Here is a 22,895-nt window from a genome sequence, read left to right as displayed (position 1 = left end):
GAGTCATGGTTTCAAGCATGCGGGTGTGGCCTTTCCAATGCCAGGTCAGCCAGGGTGCTGTGCCCAGACACCACAGACCAAGGGTTGTGAACACACTTCTTTCTCAGGGCTCTGGAGGCTGGAGGTCTGAGACATGGTGTCTGGTGAGGCCGATTCCTGGTTCATGGACAGCATCTTCTGGCGGTGTCCTGTGGTGGAAGGGGCAAGGGTGACCCCTTCCTAAGGGCACTGATCCCATCATTGGGGCTCCACCCTCAGCACCTCATCACCCACCAAAGGCCCTGCCTCCAAGACTGAGGCCCTGGCAGTATGAATTCGGGGTGGGGGGACCAAGGTATCCAGGCTGTGGAAACTGGCTCAGGTCCCAGGGTAGTGCTGGGTGCCTGCTAACTGGCCGCTTAGTCTTAAGCCCACGTGCCAGTCCCTTCGGTCTGTGCTGCGGCCGGGAAGGCTCAGGTTCCTTCTGGGATAAAGGGTCTCTAGGTTCCGCTCACACTTGAGTTGTCCCTGAAGAAAGGGTGGCTTGCCCCAAATGTAGATTCATTCACGCTCTGTCTGGATGGGAGAGGGCATGGCCGACCCCCAGCCCCGCCCTCCCCCAGGAAGGTCAGCAGGGAAGCGGAGGCTTGGCCTGCCTCTGTGTTCAGCTCAGTGAGCGTTTTCCAGATGATAATGTTTGCTGCACACTTGTTACTCGCTGGACATAACCATATGAGGCCACACTCAAAATCTAGCAGGTGGATTCAAAGGGCCCGCGTCCTCAGCTAGGATCCCACGTAGCTGGCACTACTTAGAAACGCGTATGTATTGCCCAGGGGAGCAAGTCTTCGCAGAGGCCAAACCTACTTCCTTAGGAAGGGTCTGCCCCAGCGCATGTTGCGGATAAGCTTTGCAGACCCCTGCACACGGACTCAGCTCCGCAGACACGAGGCTGTGCTGTTTGGGGTGCGGCTGGAAGAGCCCAGGGGCTTGAGTGAGCCCTGCACGCACCTGCAGAAGCTTGGGTCATTTCGGTCGTGCCGCTGTGCTCCCTTCTCTCGGGGCCTCGCTGCCAGCAGCAAGGGCAGTAACTTAGAAGATTTGGGGGCCTGCACCCTTGCTCTTGCTATGGAAACTAAAATGAAGTATCTTTGGGAGGAAAGGAGGGGGATGGGAGCCGGTATCCTCCACAGTCAGGGTTTCTCCTGTTGGACGATGCGCGGAGCCAGAGAAGCACACGGGCGGGAGAAGGAACGGGTTCAACGGCATCCATCAGGGGCTACCCAGAGGCACGCTGACAATGCGGGGTGGGGGGGAGTAGGAGCGGATGGGTGGGGGGGGGCTCTGCTCTCCCCACCTGAGTCGGGCTGTTTGCATGGCCTGGTGTCCCCCCTCTTCCCCGGTGCAGCCTCAGTGCCCGGGGTGGGGGTACAGCCTCAGCGCCCTGGGTTGGGGTACAGCCTCAGCACCCTGCGGTTGGTGCTCGAGCTCATTTGCTCCAGTAGATCTTACCTTGTTCCTGAAATACTCCTGGGGAAAGTACACTTGAACCTGACTGGAATGAGTGGGGGGGGGGGTCCCTGGAAGCCAGCAGCGTGGCCCACTGGCGTTCACAGAAGCCTTGTGGAGAACTGCGTTCCTCGCCCCCACGGGCCGCCAGCAGGACAGGAGGGGGGGGGACCCCCCATACCCAGGTGACTCGCATCATCACCTGTTTTTCCAAGAATGAATTTTTGTCTCTCACTTCTTTCCTTGCAAAGAAATACATGCTCGGGGTCTGGAGTCAGGGTAGCACATGGGCATGTTGGGTTACAGCACAAGGGTACTGGTGCTGGCCACCGTGGCCTACTGACGGCTTTCAGCTTCCCGGCCTTCTGGCCTTTTTCCCAGTCCTGTGGCTTCTGGCGGAGGGTCAGAGGCAGTGTGGGCTGTTGGGCTCCCTTCCTGCCCCAGTGGTGTGCCCCCATGACTCTCGAGGCCATTCCTCCCGAGGCCATTCCTCCTAGGCCTGGGAGGGTTGGGACACAGCCTTCTGCAGCTGAGGAAATCACACGCTTCGTCAGGAATCAGACCAGCTGGAGGCCTCCCCTGGGGCCGAGTCTGGCCCCCCATTTCTTGCACACAGTGTAATTGTGTGACAACTTAGTTTTGTAGCCCTTATGACCTCTCAGGCTTGCAGCTGCCCTGAGCTCCACTGCGGCATCTCCTCTCCCTTGGTGGCAGGGCCCAGGCCTGGAGGTCAGCTGTGCATGTCCTGAAACACGCTCCAGGTGTGGCTGTGGGCATGGGTGGGGCCACATAGCAGTGTGTGCAGGTGCAGAAGGAGACGGGCCCCCACAGGGGTGTGCCCAGGGTCACACAGCAGTGCTGGCAAGTGCAGGAGATGGCCCCGATGGCTTTCCAGGGGAATTCTACCAGACATTTAAGGAAGAGTTAACACCTATTCTCTTGAAGCTGTTCCAAAAAATAGAAATGGAAGGAAAACTTCCAAACTCTTTCTGTGAAGAGTTACCTTGATTGCAAAACTAGACAAAGACCCCACTGAAAAGGAGAACTATAGACCAATTTCCCTGATGAACATGGATGCAAAAATCCTCAACAAGGTATTAGCCAACCAGATTCAACAATACATTAAAAAAATTACTCACCACAACCAAGTGGGATTTACACCTGGGATGCAGGGCTGGTTCCATATCCGCAAAATAATTCATGTGATTCATCACATCAATAAAAGAAAGGACAAGAACCATATGATCCTTTCAATAGATGCAGAGAAAGCATTTGACAAAATACAGCATCCTTTCTTGATAAAAACCCTTAAGAAAGTAGGGATAGAACGAGCATACCTCGAGATCATAAAAGCCATATATGAATGTCCCAAGGCTAATATCATCCTCAATAGGGAAAAACAGAGCTTTCCCCATAAGGCCAGGAATGAGACAGGGATGTTCACTCTAGCCACTGTTATTCAACATAGTACTGGAAGTCTTAGCCTCTGCAATCAGACAACACAAAGAAATAAAAGGCATCCAAATCAGCCAGGAGGAGGTCAAACTTTCACTCTTCGCAGATGACATGATACTCTATATGGAAAATCCAAAAGATTCCACCAAAAAACTGCTAGAATTGATTCATCAATTCAGCAAAGTTGCAGGATATAAAATCAATGCACAGAAATCGGTTGCCTTCCCATACACCAACAATGAAGTGACAGAAGAGAAATCAAGGAATTGATCCCATTTACAGTTGCACAAAAAAACATAAAATACCTAGGAATAAATCTAATCAAAGAAGGGAAAAGTCTGTACACTGAAAACTATAGAAAGCTTATGAAAGAAATTGACAAGACACACAAAAAATGGAAAAAGGTTCCATGCTTCTGGATAGGAAGAACAAATATTGTTAAAATGTCGATACTACCTAAGCAATCTACATATTCAATGCAATCTCTATCAAAGTAACACCAGCATTCTTCACAGAGCTAGAACAAATAATCCTAAAATTTGTGTGGAACCAGAAAAGACCCCGAATAGCCAAAGCAATCTTGAAAAAGAAAACCAAAGCAGGAGGCATCACAATCCCAGACTTCAAGCTATACTACAAAGCTGTAATCATAAAGACAGTATGGTACTGACACAAGAACAGACACTCAGATCAATGGAACAGAATAGAGAACCCAGAAATGGACCCACAAACGTATGGGTAGCTAATCTTTGACAAAGCAGGAAAGAATATCCAATGGAATAAAGACAGTCTCTTCAGCAAGTGGTGCTGGGAAAACTGGACAGCAACATGCAGAAGAACGAACCTGGACCACTTTCTTACACCATACACAAAAATAAACTCAAAATGGATGAAAGACCTCAATGTAAGACAGGAAGCCACCAAAATCCTTGAGGAGAAAGCAGGCAAAAACCTCTTTGATCTTGGCTGCAGCAACTTCTTACTCAATACATCTCTGGAGGCAAGGGCAACAAAAGCAAAAGTGAACTACTGGGACCTCATCAAAATAAAAAGCTTCTGCACAGCAAAGGAAACAATCAGCAAAACTAAAAGGCAACGGACAGAATAGGAGAAGACATTTGCAAATGACATATCAGATGAAGGGTTAGTATCCAAAATCTATAAAGAAGTTGTCAAACTCAACACCCAAAAAACAAATAATCCAGTGAAGAAATGGGGAAAAGACATGACTAGACACTTCTCCAAAGAAGACATCCAGATGGCCAACCGACACGTGAAAAAAATGCTCCACATCACTCATCATCCGAGAAATACATATCAAAGCCACAATAAGATAACACCTTACACCTGTCAGAATGGCTAACATTAACAACTTAAGCAACAACAGAAGTTGGCGAGGATGCGGAGAAAGAGGATCTCTTTTGCATTGTTGGTGGCAATGCAAGCTGATGCAGCCACTCTGGAAAACAGTATGGAGGTTCCTCAAAAAACTAAAAATAGAACTACTGTACGACCCAGCAATTGCACTACTAGACATTTATCCAAGGGATACAGGTATGTTGTTTCAAAGGGACACATGCACCCCCATGTTTATAGCAGCACTATCAACAATAGCCAAAGTATGGAAACAGCCCAAATGTCCATCAATGGAGAAATGGATAAAGAAGTTGTGATATATATATATATATATATATATATATATATATATATATATAGTGGAGTATTACTTGGCAATGAAAAAGAATGAAATCTTGCCATTTGCAACTACGTGGATGGAACTGGAGGGTATTATGCTAAGTGAAATTAGTCAGAGAAAGGCAAAAATCATATGACTTCACTCATATGAGGACTTTAAGAGACAAAACAGATGAACATAAGGGAAGGGAAACAAAAATAATATAAAAACAGAGAGGGGGACAAAACAAAAGAGACTCATAAATATGGAGAACAAACAGGGTTGCTTGAGAGGTTGTGGGAGGGGGGATGGGCTAATTGGGTAAGGGGCATTAAGGAATCTACTGAAATCATTGCTTCACTATATACTAACTAATTTAGATGTAAATTTTAAAAAATAAAAAATAAAGTTAAATAAAAAAAACAGGGAGGGGGACAAAACAGAAGAGACTCATAAATATGGAGAACAAACAGAGGGTTACTGGAGGGGTTGTGGGAGGGGGATGGGCTAAATGGGTAAGGGGCAGTATGGAATCTACTCTTGAAATCATTGTTGCACTATATGCTAAACTAATTTGGATGTAAATTTAAAAAAAATACAAAGTAAAACAAGATAAAAAAAATTAAAAAAAAAAAAAAGAAGGAAAAGTCCCTGCAAGGGTGTGCCCAGGGCCACACAGCCATGCGGGCAGCTCCAGAAGGAGACGGGCCCTGCAGGGGTGTGCCCGGGGCCACACAGCAGTGCAAGCATGGCCCCCTCCCCTTGGTGCCTCCCAGATGGGCCTCTCCCCTCAGACGGACCACTCACAGCTCAGCCAGGCCCATTGCTCCTGTCAGAGCCATGAGGAGGACGGGACAGTCCCATGGCATGCAGCCAGCATGTGGATGGTCTGGCACACCACATGAGCAGAGTGTAGATGCAGGGAGCACCAAGGAGGCCAAATGTCCCACAAGAGCCCAGTGATGTATGGGCAGGGGCTGCAGCCGGTGGCCTGGGGTCTGTCCACAGGCAGCAGATGGGCTGGTGCCAGGGGTGCATGGCCGGCGGGATCCTGATCTGCAGGTGCCACTTCCTAGAGCCAAACTTGCCTGTCTTTGACAGGGCATAGGGACAAGGGACTCAGAGAGACTTATGAGTGTGAGCTATGGGGGGTTACAGGTCAGAGAGGAGGATGAGCATGGGGGTGAGCTACGGAGGAATCACAGGTCATGAGGAGGACAGAGGAGGAGGGTAAACTATGGAGGGTCACAGGTCAGGGAGGAGGATGGAGGAGGGTCTCCAGATTTTGGGCACTCTGGGTGCATCTGGTCTGTGCTGAGATCCTCGGTTTCCCCAGCAGACACAGGGGTGCTGGCTGAGGGCAGGGGTGAAGCTGAGTGTGCATAGAACTCCCATCTTGCTGGCTATTGTGGGTCTGCTTCCTCCCTACCCTCCTTCCCACCTCCCTGGGTGCTCTGGACCCCTGGCCCTTACACCTGGCCGTGGTGAGGGTCAACTGGTGGACACACCTGCAGGAAAAGTCCTCAGATCAAGCAGGTGCAAGGAGCATGCCTGCGTGTCTTCCCCTGGTCCCTACCCTCATCTGGGGTTCCTGAAGGGGGTTTCTCAGACCTGGGCTGCTGGAGGCGGGGATCAACCACTTCCCAACAGGTGGCCCCTCTGGGTTCTGGTTAAGCCCCACCAGACAAAGGCCACCTTTCACCCGGGCAGGGCTGGCCTTTTGTCCCTGCTTGTCCCTGCATCAGGGCCATAGCCATGGAGTTGGGAACAGTCTTCCTGGGTCATTTGCAGCACACACATTGTCCTGCCGGCCCACCCTGGGGCCTGGGGCCCTCCCTTGTCCATGGCCAGCAAAGGCCCCTAGCTGGGTTCTCAGGGGTTCCCATTTAAAGGTGCCATGGACACAACAGCTAGGCCAGGTGCTGCCGGAAGCACCAAGGATACAATACCTGCCCTAGGCCTGTGTGTAGCTTCTGGCTGCCCACCTATACCCAGAGTCTGTAGGACCTTCAGACGGCCAGTGCACTTGGCATGGTCCTGGGACCCCTGTCCCCTCTGGGCAGTCCTGGGTGCCCTCTGTGTGGTTTCTGGTCCCCCTCTCCCCTCTGGCTGGTTCTAGTCCCCTCTGGGCAGTCTTGGATCCCCTCTGGCTGGCTCTGGGTCCCCTCTGACTGGTTCTGGATCCCTTTCTGGGGGAGGGGTCCCAGGTCCCTTCAAGGTGATCTTGGATATCCTCTGGGGGTCTCAGGTCCCCCTCTCTCCTTTGGATGGTTCTGGGTCCCCTAGGCTCCTTCCTTCCCTGCACTCCGGGATATTAGTCTGAACAGGGTTCCCCACAAGATGGGGTCCCTGCCTTACCCACATCCCTGCTGTCCCCCACCAAACACCTGGCCATGCAGAGTCTGTGCCCTTTGCTTCCGTGGGGCTGGGGGTGAAACCAAATCCGGGGCAGTGACACCCGGGCTATTTTGGAGTTGGGCTGGGTTGGGCTGGCTGGTGGTGGGGGCGGGCCCAGCCTTCTCCAGCTGACAGCGTCCGCCTGTCCTTTCGTCCCTGTCCAGTCTGAGGACCGGCCAGAGAGTGGGCTGCTGGGTGGGAGCCGTGTCGGTCCTGGGCCCGTGGAGGGAGGTGAGACCCAGCAGCCCCTGCCCTGCCGTCTGAGCCCCCCGCCTGGGTGCTGCTCCCAGCCTCCCGTAGAGACAGGTGAGGAGGCAGGACAGACAGGGGTGGGGGCCATCCTGGGCCTAGCCCCTCTCCTCCAGGACTGCTCTGTTGAAGGTCAGGGCTGTGGGGTACAGTTGGCCCTGGGAGGGGGCTGGTCTAGCCAGGCTGTGCTGCTCCTCTGAGGGTTGGAGCCCTGGAATCCAGTCCCTGCAGTGACCTGAGCCCTCATTTGGGGAGGGAGCAGTTGGGGTGTGAGGTCAGGGGGCCATGGGGTGCATCCACCTCCTCCTTCGCTGGGGGCTCCCTGCTGTGAGGCAGGCCTAGAGGTCTGGCCGGCCCTGCCCCCAGCTCTGCTGAGATGGATGTCCGCTGACAGCTGGGGCTATTTTAGGCCTGTTGGCTCAGCAGAGGGGACAGCCAAAGGGGCACTGACACCTGACTCCAGGAAAGAATTTCCCCAGGAGTTCGGGAAGCCGCCAGCCCAGGGGTCTAGGGGGAGGCACAGACTCCAGGGGCTGCCCTTGGAAGTCTTTTCTGGAAGGGTGGGGGCGGGGGCAGCAGGGATTCCCAGGAAGGGACCAGACTCTGCAGTCAGGCTGCAAGTCACTTCCCACCCTTGGTGCATCTGAGAAATGGCCCAGGGGCCCCTGGAAGAGGACCTGAGATTGGCCAAGTTCTAGAAGAGCCAGGATGGAGGGTGTGGGCAGGGCTCAGGTCAGCCCCGGGGACTCCTGGGCTCTAGAGAAATGACCCCAGGTGGGGGTGGGGGAGTCATGGTCTCCATGTGGAGGGAGGCTCCTGCCAGTGCCAAGCTAGGTCCTCCAAGGCATCAGGAGTCTGAGTGGGGTCTACAGGGAGCTGCCTTCCCAGGCGGGCATCTGAGGAAGGAAGGGGCTTTTCCTGGGAGGCTGGGGCTGTGTCCCCTCCTGAGTCTCCTGTCTCTGAGCTCACTGCTGCATGTATGTGCCCAATGGGAGTTCTGGAGGCCCCCAGAGGGTGTTCCCGACTTGGCCTGAAGGACGGTGGGTGGCTCTGGAGTCCTCGGGCAAGCATTTCTGGAGCTAGGGTTCTACTGACCAGTGGGGATGCCTGCCTGGCAGGGTAGACTCGGAGGCAGCTGTATCTGTGGGAGCCCCCAACCCTGGCTTCATGGTGTCTGCTGCATTGAGGTGGGAAATACAGGCTGTTAAATGAGGAGACAGCCATCAGCACTGTCCCTGGGGGCCTCAGAGGATCTTGGAGGTCTCTGCCCACCCCTGCCAGGCCAGGGGTCAGCCTGTGCACCTGCCAAGGTCCTGGGCTGGCTCCCCCTAAGCACGTGTGGTGATGGGAGCTCCCTGTCCTGTCCCTGCTGCTGTCCCTGCCCCCCAGAGGCCACTAGCTGTGGGGTGGCCCCTGCCCATGCCCACTCATGAGCTCAGAGGACCTATCTCCCATAGCTGCACCTGGTGTGTTGGAGGGAGGATTCAGTGTCCTGCTTTGGGGGACCCACTGACTGTGATTCAGGAGGGGGGCCCTGGGAGCTTAGATCTCAGGGGAGATCTGAGTAAGCCTTCTCCAGAGGGACATCAAGGCCCAAGAGGGCGTCCCCAGGGGCGGGGCTCTGGTGGCCACCCGCCCAGGTCCTCCCAGCTCCAGAACATGGCCAGGCCATGGGGGGCAGGGGCCAGAGGTGCTGACCACACAGTGAGTCAGCAGGCTGGAGCAGTCTCACCTCCTAGAGGGGGATTAAGGGGGATTAGGCCCTGAATCACAGGACATCACCCCACTTGTCCCCCAGTGGGCAGCCCACGCTAGAAGCCCAGCTGTGGATTGGGGAAGGAGTAAAGGTGCTTGAGGCCAGCCCTGAGCCCAGTGGGCTGCTGTTCTTACATAAAGAAGCTTGGGGGGGGGGGGCAGGTAAGGCCCAGGCTCACCATACCCACCTGTGCTGAAGGCCAGCTGGGGCCTGATGGGGAGGGGAGGCTTAGGCAGAGACCTGTCCCCTGAGGCTTTCGGGTGGTGCCCACCCCATCCCCACAGGGTGCCTGGCCAGTGGAGCCACTAAGTCTGTAGAGTGACAGGGCTCCTGCCAGTCAACCTGGCCAGGCCCTTCCCAGGGGACTCTCTGCCAGTCCTCCCTGGGCTCACTGCTGACTGTGTGCCCTCCAGATCCTCCTGTGGCTGTTCACAGCGAAGGGGTATGGGCAGCTCAGCCAGTTAGGAGGAAGTCACCTGGCAACAGGGTCTCTAATCCTTCCCTGCTTATCAGGGTTCTTTGGCAGGGGAGGGGAGGAGGCATCGCAGGACAGGTGCAGGCAGCTACAGGTGGGACAGGCCTCTGTCGTGGGCACTTCCTGGGGCGAGGAGGGTTGAGCTGCACCTGGCAGGATGTGTGGCCCAACAGCTTTGGAAGATGAGTCACCCGGAGGAGGAAGTGGGGGGACAAAAGGGGACACGCAGGGCCAAGGGCTCAGAGGAGAGCCTGCTGGGAGATGGGTCACCTTGGGTGCACTCCCGCCAGGGGTCAGGCCCCGTCCAGGTGTGGAGAGCTGAGTGGCAGTGATGTAAGCAGACTGGAGTTTCAGACTCCAGGAAGCAGAGGTGTGTGGGGGACGGGAACTGGTCACCAGGAAGCAGCTGGAGTGGGCAGGGGGGAACAGGCAGGTCTGTGTGGAGAGGTACAGCATGGCCCCCAGGGTAGGGAGGACCCTGGTGCACAGAGAGGAGGGCCAGCCTGGCTGCTGGTGTGCTGTTTTGGGACAGGTTCTCAACTGGACCTGAGTTGGGGCGTAGGGCTAGAGCTGGGGGGACAGGAAGGAAATATGCTCACCCATTAGAAAAGCCCGTCGAGGGGTGCACCAGACTCCAGGTGCCCAGAAAGGGGTAAATCTGATTTTCTGCACCACTGTGCCTTCTGGTAGTTCTACCTGCGCGTGGAGGTGGGGGGTGGAGATAAGGCCGGGAGGTGTCCATGTCCACCCTGGGTTAGACTGGGTTCTTCAGGGACACTGGTTGGGAAGCCGCGGAGGACTCGGACAGCACCTGCGGCTCATCCCCACTATGACCTTCCCCCAACCTGCTCTCAGGTCCGTCCCGCCGCCCCCCGCCCCCCACCATGGATCACTCATTCAGCGGGGCGCCCCGATTCCTGACCCGGCCCAAGGCCTTTGTGGTGTCGGTGGGGAAGGACGCCACGCTGAGCTGCCAGATCGTGGGCAACCCTACGCCGCAGGTGAGCTGGGAGAAGGACCAGCAGCCGGTTGAGGCGGGCTCTCGCTTCCGGCTGGCCCAGGACGGCGACCTGTACCGCCTCACCATCCTGGACCTGGCCCTGGGCGACAGCGGGCAGTACGTGTGCCGCGCGCGCAATGCCATCGGCGAGGCATTCGCGGCCGTGGGCCTGCAGGTGGACGCCGAGGCCACTTACGCCGAGCAGGCGCCCCACTTCCTGCTGCGGCCCACGTCCATCCGCGTGCGCGAGGGCGCCGAGGCCACCTTCCGCTGCCGCGTGCGCGGCTCGCCGCCCATGGCCGTGAGCTGGGCCAAGGACGGCCGGCGCCTGGGCGCGCCCGACGCCCCCCGGGTGTGCGTGGAGGCCAGCGGCGAGGCCAGCGCGCTGCGCATCCAGTCCGCGCGGCCGCGCGACGGGGGCACATACACGGTGCGCGCCGAGAACCCGCTGGGCGTCGCCAGTGCCGACGCCGCGCTCACGGTAGACGCGGACCCAGACGCCGCCCCGCCGGGAGCCTCCACTGCCGGGCTTCTGGCGCACCTGCAGCGGCGTCGGGAGGCGATGCGCGCCGAGGGCATCCCTGCCTCGCCGCCTGGTTCTGGCACGCGCACCTGCACGGTGACTGAAGGCAAGCACGCGCGCCTCAGTTGCTACGTGACGGGCGAGCCTAAGCCAGAGACGGTGTGGAAGAAGGATGGCCAGCTGGTGGTGGAGGGCCGGCGACACCTGGTGTACGAGGACGCTCAGGAGAACTTCGTGCTCAAGATCCTCTTCTGCAAGCAGTCGGACCGGGGCCTCTACACCTGCACGGCGTCCAACCTGGTGGGCCAAACCTACAGCTCCGTGCTAGTCGTCGTACGAGGTGAGCGCCTCGCCCGCGGGGCCGGGAGTGCACGGTCCCCGCCCAGGTCGCTGCCCGCAGAGCGCAGAAGCAGGCGCCTCCCCAGTCCCGCCCCCACCTGGAATGGAATCCGTGGTGGAATCCTGAGGCAGAGCTGTTGGCGGCTCTAGCCTCTTCGGGCCCAGGAAATGAGGGCGACACGGATGACCCTCAGCCTGTCCCATTGTCTTTGTGAGAGTCACATGAGTGAACAAAGCGCTTTGTCCTAAGCAACCCCTCCTCCTGAGACACTGTCGGGGTGAACCAGGCCCTCCACCCCAGTGACAGGTTGCCAAAGGGGTCTCCCAGGCAGAGTCCGGGAGAAAGGCAAGGGCTGGGGCTGGGGCCGAGCCGGGTTAAGCCAGTTCACAGGTTCCCGTTGAGGATCCCTGGAGGGGTCTGGGGCTCCCTCCGGGTTCTGGAGGGAAGCCCTGGCAGGCGACGTGATCAGGTCCTGCGGGCAAGTTGGCGAGGCTCCTAAGAGCAGAGACTGACCTCCACTTCTGACCCGCTGCAGGATCTCAGGGCGCTCCGACCTTCAGTGTGCGCCCCAGGCCATGGCCCACGCGGAGGAAACAGCCCGGTTCCTTGGGGAGGGGGGCTGCACAGGGGGAAATGCGCAGGGCAGCGGGGCCTGGCCCACAGCCGGTGATCAGAGACTGCAGTGATCTGGAGCTGGCCCCGCAGCCTGGCTGCTGCGTGGGCGTGGGCGTGGGCGTGAGTCCCCCGAGCTTTGCGCTGGGCTGCTGCCTGCGGGCCTCGGTTCTCCTTTTTGTCTTCAGGACATCTCCTTCTGTTTAAGGGAAAGGGGCTCTTCAGGTTCTGTGCCCTCGCCCGCCCCTGTCCCGCCTCCATCCCCCTACCTCCCTACACGCTTCCCTGCTGCTCACCTGCCTCTCCACTCCCCCCTGCCCCGTAGCCTTCTCAACCCTGCCCTGGTCCCCCGCCCCCACGCTCCAGCCTCCCACTCCGAACCCCTTAACCTGCCCCCCTTCCTGCCCTCCCCCGCAGCTCACCGCTGCTCCATCCCCACGCTCTGCCCCCTCCCCCCTCCTCTGTCTCCTCGGAGCTCTCTTCCCTGCCTCGCCGCTGCAAGCATCCCGCCGCCCCAGCACCTCTCACGCGCTTCCTCCCTGCAGAGCCCGCCGTACCCTTCAAGAGGCGACTTCAGGACCTGGAGGTGCGGGAGAAGGAGTCGGCCACGTTCCAGTGCGAGGTGCAGCTGCCGTCCACGGAGGCCGCGTGGTACAAGGAGGACACGCGTCTGTGGGCCAGCGCCAAGTACGGCATCGAGGAGGCGGGCACTGAGCGCAGGCTCACGGTGCGCAACGTCTCGGCCGACGACGACGCCGTCTACATCTGCGAGACCACGGAGGGCAGCCGCACGGTGGCAGAGCTAGCGGTGCAAGGTGGGAGGGGTCGGGCGGGAAAGGGGTAGGGTCCTACGGGGGGGGGGGCAGGGGTCATGTGGGGGTGAGGGCAGGGGTCCTGAGGGTGGCAGCATGGGTTGGGGGGGTAGGGGTCCTGCGGGTGGCAGCGCCATGCTGGTGGTGAGGCCTTGCAGGAGGTGGGCAGCGATCAGAAGGGGCTGGGCAGGGGTCCTGCGGGATGCGGACAGGGGTCCTGTGGGGGGGTTGCAGGGGCCGGAAGGGGCAGGGAAGGGGTCCTGGGGGGGGCAGGGGTCATGCGGGATGGGGCAGGGGTCCTGCGGTGGTGGGGGTAGGGTCCTATGGGGGGAGCAGGGGTCATGTGAGGGTGAGGGCAGGGGTCCTATGGGAGGTCAGGGGTCGCGTGGGGGGAGGGCAAGGGTCCTGCGGCTGGTGGGGCCATGCAGGTGGAGGGGTCATGTGGAGGGTGGGGCCTTGCAAGGAGTGGGCAGGGATGGGAAGGGGCAGGGCAGGGGTCCTGGAGGATGGGGACAGGGGTCCTGGGGGGGCAGGTGTCTTGCAGGGGCACTGGGGGCATCATGCAGGGGGTGTGGGGCCATGTGGGGGGTGGGGGGATGGTGTCTTGCGGGGGTGGACAGGGGCCCAGAAGGTGTGCTGGAAGGAGGCTGGGGCAGGGGTCCTATCTGACCAGCCTCTCACCCTGACCACCACAGGAAACCTCATTCGGAAGCTCCCGAGGAAGACCGCGGTGCGCGTGGGTGACACGGCCATGTTTTGTGTGGAGCTGGCCAGGCCCGAGGGCCCTGTCCACTGGCTGAGGAACCAGGAGGAGATGGTGGCCGGGGGCCGCGTGGCCATCACCACAGAAGGCATGTGCCACACGCTGACCATCTCCCAGTGCAGCCTGGAGGACGTGGGCGAGGTGACCTTCACTGCTGGTGACTGCAGGACGTCCACCCAGTTCTTCGTGTCTGGTAAGGGCCTGGGGAGTGCCCTTGGATGGACAGTGCCCTTTGCCTCCTTCGTCCATGGGGCCCTGCTGTGCTCTCCAGCCCGCTGCACGGAGGGCTTTGGGGGACTGAACCAATGGGTCATAGCTTCAGTTTCCTGGGGCCCTTGGTTTGTTTGCGCCTTTCTTCACTGTGATCACCCCAAGTGACTGTGAGGTAGCAGTCCTGGTGGCCTCCCCACTCTATGAACCAAATTAGAAGGTAGGGATTGTTGTGGGTGGCATGGGGTGGGTGTGGGATTTCAGGTGTAGGCGTGTCCTCTTTCTGTGACCTTTGGTATCCCATTTGTAGATTGGGTGGTAGGTCCCTCCCCCCACCCACACCCATTGGTCAGCCCTTGGTTGGGGTAGGAATGTGTCCCTGCACACAGGTCTGAGCACCCTCAGAGTGGTCACTGCACCTGCTTTGGTCACTGGTTAGCCTAAGACCTGCAGAAACGGATAAGCCTGGTCCCCAGGCCACGTGCACAGTTTGAGTGGCCTGAAGCCGGAGCACTCTTCCCACTGCAACCAAAGAAATGGCCACAGGGCTGGGACAGGGGTGGCGGGCCCACGCCCTCCCTGGGCCCAGCGTCCCCTTGTGCCATGGCCATTCCCAGATCATGAAAGTAGCTCCCCCAGCAGGGTGGGGTTCTGTGACACCTTGAAGGGCTGAGCTTGGACCCAGGGCTTTGGGAGGGAACTGCCGGTCAGTGATATTGACTGTGCTCTCTCCAGCCCCTAGGAGGCCGCCCCTGCATGCCCCTGAGGCCCCTGTGGTAAAGGGAAGGACAGAGTGTTCCGTCACCCTTGCCTGGTCCCCACCACCCCATGGGGACCGCCCTGTCCCCATCGACGGTTATCTGGTGGAAAAGAAGCGGCTTGGTGCCTACACCTGGAGCCGGTGCCACGAGGCGGAGTTGGTGGCTGAACGTGAGCTGACTGTGGCCAGCGTGGCTGAGGAGGGGGACTTCCAGTTCCGGGTATCAGCTGTGAACAGCTTTGGCCAGAGCCCCTACCTGGAGTTTCCAGGGACTGTCCACCTGGGTAAGTGAGGAAGTCTCCTGGAGCCTGTCCCGAGGGCTTCCTGGGGAAGGGGGAACTTGGGCTCTGGAGGGGGAGCAGAGGGGGGCAGAGGCCGGCCCCTTCCTAAGGCCCTCACTCTGCAGCCCCCCAGCTGGCTGTGAAGACTCCTCTGAAGGCGGTGGAGGCGGTAGAGGGTGGCGAGGTGACCTTCTCGGTGGACCTCACTCTGGCCTCTGCTGGAGAGTGGTTCCTGGATGGCCAGGCCCTAAAGGCCAGCAGTGTGTATGTGATCCGTCACGACGGCACGCAGCATGCCCTCACCATCCGCTCCGTGTCCGCCAGCCTGCATGGCGCTGAGCTCAAGTTCGTGGCCAACGGAATTGAGAACAGCATCCGTATGGAGGTCCGAGGTAGGGGGACTCCAGCTGTGACCCCCCCAGGCCTCTTCCCTAGGGGCAGGGTGGGCTCCCAGGTAGTCTCCTGGATGTGGCAGGCAGGGGAGGGGCGTGTGGCTGTGACCCCCCCAGGCATCTTCCCTAGGGCCAGGTGGGCTCTGGGTGGTCTCCTGGATGCGGTGGGCAGGACAGAGGAGGGGGGTGTGAGGCAGCTTGCCCAGGGCTGGGGGCGGCCTCGGCCTCAGCGTGAGTGGAGGAGGAGCTGCAGGACCTCACTTCTGCATCTGTCTGCTCCCCTCTCTCTCTGCAATCTTGTCTCTTCCTCTTTTTTTCTGTCTGTTCTCCCATACCCCACCCCCCACTGTGTCTACTCTTTACTGTCTCATTCTCTTGCCCATACATCCTCTCTGTCCGCTTTCTCTGTCCACTCTCCACTGTCCCCTCCCCCTCCCTGTCCCCGTCTGTCCCCTCTGTCTGCCTCCTCTGTCCACCCCCTCCCTCTGCCCCCTCCCCTCTGCCCCCTCTCCCTCTGTCTACCTCCTCTGTCCCCTCCCCAATGTCCCCTCCCTTTGTCCATCCCCTATGTCCCCTCCCCATCTGTCCACCCCCTCCCTCTGCCCCCTCTCCCTCTGCTCCTTCCCCTTCTGCCCCCTTCCCCTTTGCCCCCCCCCCCCGTCCACCCCTCTGTCTACGTCCCCTGTGTCCACCTGTGTGGCCCCACACAGCCCCAGGGCTGGCTGCCAAGCGTCCAGTGGCAGCTGTGAGGGAAGTGCTGGCCCGGCTGCATGAGGAGGCACAGCTCTTGGCAGAGCTCTCAGACCAGGCTGCGGCGGTGACATGGCTGAAGGACGGCCACGTGCTGCCCCTGGGCCCCAAATACGAGGTCCAGGCGAGTGCCGGACAGCGGGCACTGCTGGTGCGGGATGTGGTGCGAGATGATGCTGGCCTGTACGAGTGTGTCAGCCGTGGGGGCCGCATTGCCTACCAGCTGTTGGTGCAAGGTGATGTCCTCTGTGTGTGTGTGTCCACGTCCTCGCCTGCCCACCATCACCATGGTCATGGCCACATGTTATGTTCCCAGCTCTGGGCAGGCTCTAAGGGGTCTGGGCAGTGGGAGCCCCTGTCCTCTGTCCTTGTGGGAGGGTGGGGGACTTAGCTGATCTTGGGGAGCGGGAGTCTGGGAAACTGGCTCCAGTGACGCTATGGTGTGAGAGGTGGACAGCCTGTGAGAGGGAGGGTCTTCCTAAGAGCAGGTGGTGCGTGAGTGGTTAGAGGTCAGCATCCCAGGCCAGTCCTGCCTCTGAATGGGACCCTGGTCAGTGAGGCCCTGGAGCTCTGGGCGTCTCCATCTGCTGTCTGAGTGGGTGGATGTGTGGCCAGGGCTCTGCCGGCCCCCTGACCTGCCCATGTGCCCTTGCAGGGCTCACTCCCTTTCTGCACAAGGACACAGCTGGTGGCTTGGTGGATGCCGTGGCTGGGGGCCCAGCCCACTTTGAATGTGAGACTTCTGAGGCCCAGGTTTGTGTGCGCTGGTACAAGGATGGTACGGAGCTCAGCCGCTCCAGCCAGCGCTTCCTGCAGGAGGACGTGGGAACGTGGCACCGGCTGGTGGCAGCCTCGGTCACCAAGCAGGATGAGGGCACCTACTCATGCCGTGTGGGCGAGGACTCCGTGGACTTCCAGCTGCGTGTCAGTGGTGAGCTGCAGCCTCCAGGACTTGGTGGGTAGGAAGCAGGTCCGGCTGCATCAAGCACTTGTGAGGCCAAGCTGCCCGGCCCTTCCTTTTTTCCAAGAATGCTTGTGGGGGTGCAGTTGCTTCCGGAATTGGGGAAAGAAAGTGCCCACAGAACTAACGTTTAGATGAGAGAGGAGTGTGGGTATGGAGAATAAAAGATAAGAAATTTGCAACCCTTTTTCTCTTTTCGAGGATGAAAAAGTGAGGCTGGCAAGACCCAAAAGGTGCCGGAAGCCACCTCGGCAGGTTAAATTGGGATCTTGATGGACGAGGCTCTGGCTCTTTCTAAAACCTATTGGTGCATCTTGGTGGATTCTCAGGATCTGGCTTTGCCTGAGTCCTGGCTCTTAGTAGGGTCTTGGCCACTGCCCCTCATGCTTCCCTCCATCTGTCCCCAGGCACCAGCCGGGGTGCCCATCATGCTGCTTAGAGGGGTCAGGGCACAAGCCCCACCCTGTGCCTGAGGAGGGTCCCACTGGCAGCACCTGACATGGATTCCCAAGGTGGCCTGGAGTCTACAGCGTGTCTGTGCCTTGGCTCCAGGTCTTGGGAAACCTCACCTAACTAGGACCTCTGACCACCTGTCCCTCCCTGTCCTTAGAGCCCTCGGCCGTGTTTGCCAAGGGGCAGCCGGCACGCAGTGAGGTGCAGGCCAAGGTGGGGGCCAGCGCCATGCTGAGCTGCGAGGTGGCCCAGGACAAGACGGAGGTGACGTGGTACAAGGGCGGGAAGAAGCTGAGTGCCAGCTCCAGAGTGCGCATGGAGGCCACGGGCTGCAGCAGGAGGCTGGTGGTGCAGCAGGCGGGGAAGGTGGACGCCGGGGAGTACAGCTGCGAGGCCAGGGGAGAGAAGGTCTCCTTCCGCCTGGACATGACAGGTCAGTTGATGAGGCAGATGTATGACCATATCCTAGGAACAGGCCTGGAGGAAGTATATAGGTGGGGACTGGGGCAATGATCTGCAGCTTGGTCAGGGCCTGTATCAGTCAGTTATCTGGTGCCATGTAAGAAGTACCCCCAAACTTTGGAGACGGTTGGTTCTGTGGTTAGGAACTCGGGCAGGGCTCAGTGAGACCGTTCATTTCTGCTGGGACAGGAAGATCCAGCCTGGCTTCATCCATGCATCTGAGGTCCTAGTAGGGGTGGTTTCAATGGATGCATCTGTGTGGGACAGCAAGCCTCTCTCTCCTTGTGATGCTGGCGAGGCTCACTCCTGTGTCTGGGATCCCTTTCTTTCCTCATGATGCCTCACCCCAGGGCCCATTTTTCCCTGTGGAGAGCCAGCTCCTTCCCCTCAGGGCATAGCAGAGCTACAGGGCTCGTTAATGTCTGTGGTCAGAGTATGACCTCCGTCACTTTGTATGGTGGAAAGACAGGCATAAGGCCAGTCTGGTTTCAAGGTGGGGGAGAAGTAGACCCCACCGTTGAGGGGTGTGGACGCAGGGAGTCTTGGCTTATCAGGGACCACTTCTAACAGTCTATCACAGGGACATCCCGGGGACACAGTTTCTGTCTGTCTCTAATTCTCTGCCTTCCTGAACACAAGATAAGGATCTTTCTAATGCTTGTTGCCTCATGGTCACAAGATGGCTTCCACAGCTGTGGAATGTGATGAGATGGCCATCACATTCAAGGTGGGAAGAACATGCAAGGGGTGTTTTTTTATTCCTTTTTTGTCTGCTGTGGTTTCAAACACTCTGATGGCCACACCCCCCTGCAGATAGCCTGGAAAAATGTGCCCCTGGCCCTACTGCCTCAGCAGTGGGACGTAGAGGGTGGAGGAGGTGGGCCAGTGGTTACATGGCTGGCCTGTGTGTGTGCTGGGACTGCCCTGTCCCACGGGGTGGCTGCACGCTGAGATTGGACACCCTGTTCAAGGCAAGCAGTGCAGGGATCAGAGTGTAGATAGGGTCAGATCTAACCTCTGCTGGGTGACTGGGGCAACTTGTCAGTGTTGTGTGTCCCTGAAACTCACCTGTGCCCCCAGACCTCAGAACGTGGCCTAATGTGGATATGGGGTCTTTGCAGAGGTGATCAAGGTTGAGGTGGATCTTGAGGTGAGAGCATCCTGGATCAGGGTGGGTCCTTATGAGATGAGGGAGGGGGATTTGAGATGGCCACATGGAGACAGAGGCAGAGATTGGAGATATGGCCACAGCCATGAGCCCAGAATGCCTGGGGCCCTGGCAGCTGGGAGAGGCAGGAGGGACCCTCCTGGAACCTTCCAAGGGAGCGCAGCCCTATGGCACCTTCACCTGTCTCCTGGCCTCCAGACCTGGGAAAGAACAAAGCCTGCTGTCCTAGGCCCCCCATTTGTGGTCATTTGATCCTGCCACCTGTGACTCAGTTTCGTTTTCTGCAAAGTAGTAACAGAGCTTCTAAGACTTTGCTGAGAGACTCTGTCCATAAGACCGTCCCTGGTGCTCTGTGAGAAGCACAGGCCTCCCGTCCAGACACTGTGAAATCTGGCCTCTGAACCAAGGTTCTGGGGGCGAGGTAGGGAAGAGAGGGGACAACAGCTTGCTTGGTAGGGCTGAGGTCCAGGCAGGAGGGTCCTGGCATCAGGTCCTGGAGGATGAGCCCAAGTGTATCAGGCGGGTGGTGCTCAGGGAGTGAGTGTACGTCAGGGTGCCCGGAAAGTTCTGGAAGGCAGCTGGTGGTGTGTTGAGGCTTGGGATAGGAGGCTGAACAGGAACTGGTGCCAGGTAATTGAGTAAAATTCCATAAAGTCTACCCTTGTACAGCATACAATTCTGTGGTTTTAGTACATTCACAAGGCTGTGTGATCGACCGCACCACCACCTAGTTCTAGAACATTGTCATAACGCTGTGACATGCTAAACCCACCATCACCCTGTGTTTACCCTCCCCCATGAACTCACAAATCCACTTTCTGCCTCTGTGGGTTTGCCTGTTGTGGGCACTTTATTTAAATGGAGTCTACAGCATGTAGACTCTTAAGTCTGGCTCTTTCCATCGAGCACCATGTTTCCAAGGTCCATCCATGCTGTACCATCAGTGTTTAATTCTCTTATGGCCAGTAACATTTCCACCATGTGGATTGCATCCCACATTTCGTCTATCTTTTTATCAGCTAATGCATATCATGGTTGATCCCAGTGTTTGGCTGTTACCAACAGTGCTGCTAGAACATTCTTACATGGGTGAACATATATTTTCAGTTCTCTTGGGGTTGCTTAGTCATAAGTAATTTTATGCTTAACTCCCTGGAGGACCATTCTTCACAGTGGCTGCCCCCTTTTACATTCCCACCAACAGTGTGCAAAGGTCTTTCTCCACATCCTTGCCAGTGCTCATTATTTTTGTTTTATCTATTTGTTTTTTGCTTCTAGCCACACTAGTGGGAATGAGGAGGTATCTCATTGTGGTCTTGTTTTGAATTTTCCAGATGATGCATGATGTTGAGCATCTTTTTATGTACATGTTGGTCATGTGCATGTCTTTGGAGAAATGTCTATTCAGGTCTTCTGCCTTATTTTTAAATTCTGTTATCTTTTTATTGTTGCATTGTAAGAGTTCCTTACATATTCTGGATACTAGATCCTTATCAGATAAAAGATTTTCAAATATTTTCTGCCATTCACTTTGTTGAGAGTGTCCTTTGATGCACAAAAGTTTTTTAATTGTGATGAAATACAATGTACCCTCTTTTGTTGCTTGTATGTTTGGTGTCCTAAGAAACCAGTGCCTGATCCAAGGTCACACCAGTTGACACCTGTTTTCTTCTAAGAGCTGTCTAGTTTTTGCTCTTACATTTAGGTCTTTGATTCATTTTGAATTAGTTTTTCTACATGGTGTGATATAGGGATCCAGCTTCATTCTCTGCATGTAGGGATTCAGTTATTCCAGCACTGTATGTTGAACAGACGTTTCCCCCAGTGGGTTTTCTTGGTACATTTGTCAAATATCAGTTGATATTGGGGCATCTGGGTGGCTCAGTTGGTTGAGCATTGGACTTGGGCTCAGGTCATGATCTCACAGCTCATGCGTTTGAGCCCCACATCAGGCTCTGTGCTGACAGTGTGGAGCCCACTTTAGATCCTCTGTCTCCCTCTCTCTGCCTTTCCTCCACTACGTGTGCATGCATGCTCTCTCTTTCCCTCTTTCTCACAAAAATAAACACTAAAAAAAATCATCTGACTGTCAATGTTGGGATTTACTTCTGGATTCTCAATTCTGTTCTATTGATACATAGAACTGTCTGTTCTATGTCAGTACCACAGTTTAGATCACTGTAGCTTTGTGGTGGGTTTTGAAATTGGCAAGTGTGAGTCCTCCAACTTTGTTCATTTTTCTTTTTTAAGATTTTTTTGAGTATTTGAGGTCCCTGCATTTCCACTTGAATTTTAAGATCAGCTTTCAAATTTTGCAAAAATGGCAGCTGGTATTTTGATTTTGATTATTATAGTACTGAATGTGTAGATCAATTTGAGTATTGCTGTTTTAACAACATTAATCTTCCGATCCATAAATACAGGCTACCTGTCTATTTTTCAAGCTTTTTAAATTTTTTTTCCAAAATTTTATAGTTTTCAGTGTAAAAGACTTGTGGAGTTTGTTGCCATGCATTCATTTTTCTTGATGCTTCTTTAAATGGAATTGTTTTCTTAATTTCACTTTCAGATGGTTTGTTGCTAATACACAGAAACAGAACTAACTTTTGTATATTGGTCTTGAGTCCTACAACCTTGCTGAACTGGTTTACTCACCTATTAATTCTTTCATGGATTCCTAAGGATATTTAAAAAAAATTTTTAATGTTTATTCATTTTTGAGAGACAGAGAGCGACAAAGCATGAGCAGGGAAGGGGCAGAGAGAGAAGGAGACACAGAATATGAAGCAGGCTCCAGGCTCTGAGCTGTCAGCACAGAGCCCGACACGGGGCTCGAACTCATGGACCATGAGATCATGACCTGAGCCGGAGTCAGACGCTCAACTGACTGAGCTACCCAGGCGCCCCTAAGGATATTTTTTTTAGATACAAAAAGGTGTCACCTGCATGTACAGATAGTTTTACTTCTTTATTTACAGTCTAGATGCCTTTCATTTTGTTGTTGATTATTGATTGAACCTCTTTACTTTTTGTAGGTCTGTTCAGGTTTTCTATTTCTTCTGGGGTCAGTTTTGATAATTTGTGTATTTCTGTGAGTTTGTTCATTTTGTCTGGGTTGTCCAATTTGTTGGCATACAATTGTTCATGGTATTCTCTTACCATGCTTTTAATTTCTCTAAGATCTGTATTGATGTCCCCACATTTATTTCTGTTTTAATAATTTGAGACTTCAAACTTTCTGGGTCAGTCTAACTAAAGGTTTGTCAATTTTGTGGATTTTTTTAAAATGTCCTTTGTTCTTTCTATTGCTTTTTTATTCTCTATTTCATTTGTCTCCACTCCAGTCTTTATTTCCTTCCTTCTTCTAACTTGGGGTTTTGCTTACTCTTTATAGGTTTGTTATAGTTTTATAGTTTTAAGCTTTATAATTTTATAGTTTATAGTTTTTTTATAGTTTTATGGTTTTTTAGAGAGAGAATGTGTGTGCATGTGAGGGGGGATGGGCAGAGGGAAAGAAAGAGAATCTTAAGCAGGTTCCACACTCAGTGTGGAGCTGGACGTGGGGCTCAATCCCATGTTCCTGAGATCATGACTGAAGCCGAAATCAAGAGTCAGACATTCAACCAACTGATCCACTCAAGTGCTCCATAGTTTCTTAAAGTGCGAAGTTAAGTTATTGATTTGTGCTCATCTGTTTTGACATAGACCTATAATATACAACTATCAGTACTACTTTCAGTGCACCTTAGTAGTCCTGAGGTGTTGTTTTCATTTCCATCTATCTCAAAATATTTTCTAATTTTCCTTATAATTTTTTAAGAGTGCATTGTTTCATTTTGAGAGGCTTGTGAATTTTCCAGTTTTCCTTCTATTATTTATTTCTAGCTTCACTCCACTGTGGTTGGAAAAGACT

At 55.6% G+C, this 22,895-nt stretch overlaps 1 protein-coding gene across 49 annotated transcripts in view; it reads left to right on the top strand.

The window, feature by feature from the left end:
- The first annotated feature begins 5,237 nt into the window (after positions 1–5,237).
- Positions 5,238–22,895, top strand: part of OBSCN (obscurin, cytoskeletal calmodulin and titin-interacting RhoGEF) — a 161,408-nt gene continuing 143,750 nt past the window's right edge. For 42 of the 49 annotated variants that reach the window (XM_045056697.1, XM_045056708.1, XM_045056694.1 and 39 more), the window contains exons 1-9: positions 5,238–7,321; positions 10,351–11,358; positions 12,516–12,785; positions 13,478–13,738; positions 14,491–14,799; positions 14,922–15,188; positions 15,899–16,174; positions 16,594–16,869; positions 17,510–17,785. In XM_045056697.1, coding sequence (XP_044912632.1) covers positions 10,380–11,358; positions 12,516–12,785; positions 13,478–13,738; positions 14,491–14,799; positions 14,922–15,188; positions 15,899–16,174; positions 16,594–16,869; positions 17,510–17,785 — 2,914 coding nt within the window. In that variant the 5' untranslated portion in view covers positions 5,238–7,321; positions 10,351–10,379. The remainder of the gene's footprint in view (positions 7,322–10,350; positions 11,359–12,515; positions 12,786–13,477; positions 13,739–14,490; positions 14,800–14,921; positions 15,189–15,898; positions 16,175–16,593; positions 16,870–17,509; positions 17,786–22,895) is intronic. The other 7 variants (XM_045056691.1, XM_045056741.1, XM_045056745.1 and 4 more) reach the window with 3 other exon arrangements.

This window comes from Felis catus, chromosome A1, assembly GCF_018350175.1.
Source record: "Felis catus isolate Fca126 chromosome A1, F.catus_Fca126_mat1.0, whole genome shotgun sequence".
NCBI classification, from domain to species: Eukaryota; Metazoa; Chordata; class Mammalia; order Carnivora; family Felidae; genus Felis; species Felis catus.
This window is presented reverse-complemented; position numbering and strand designations above follow the sequence as displayed.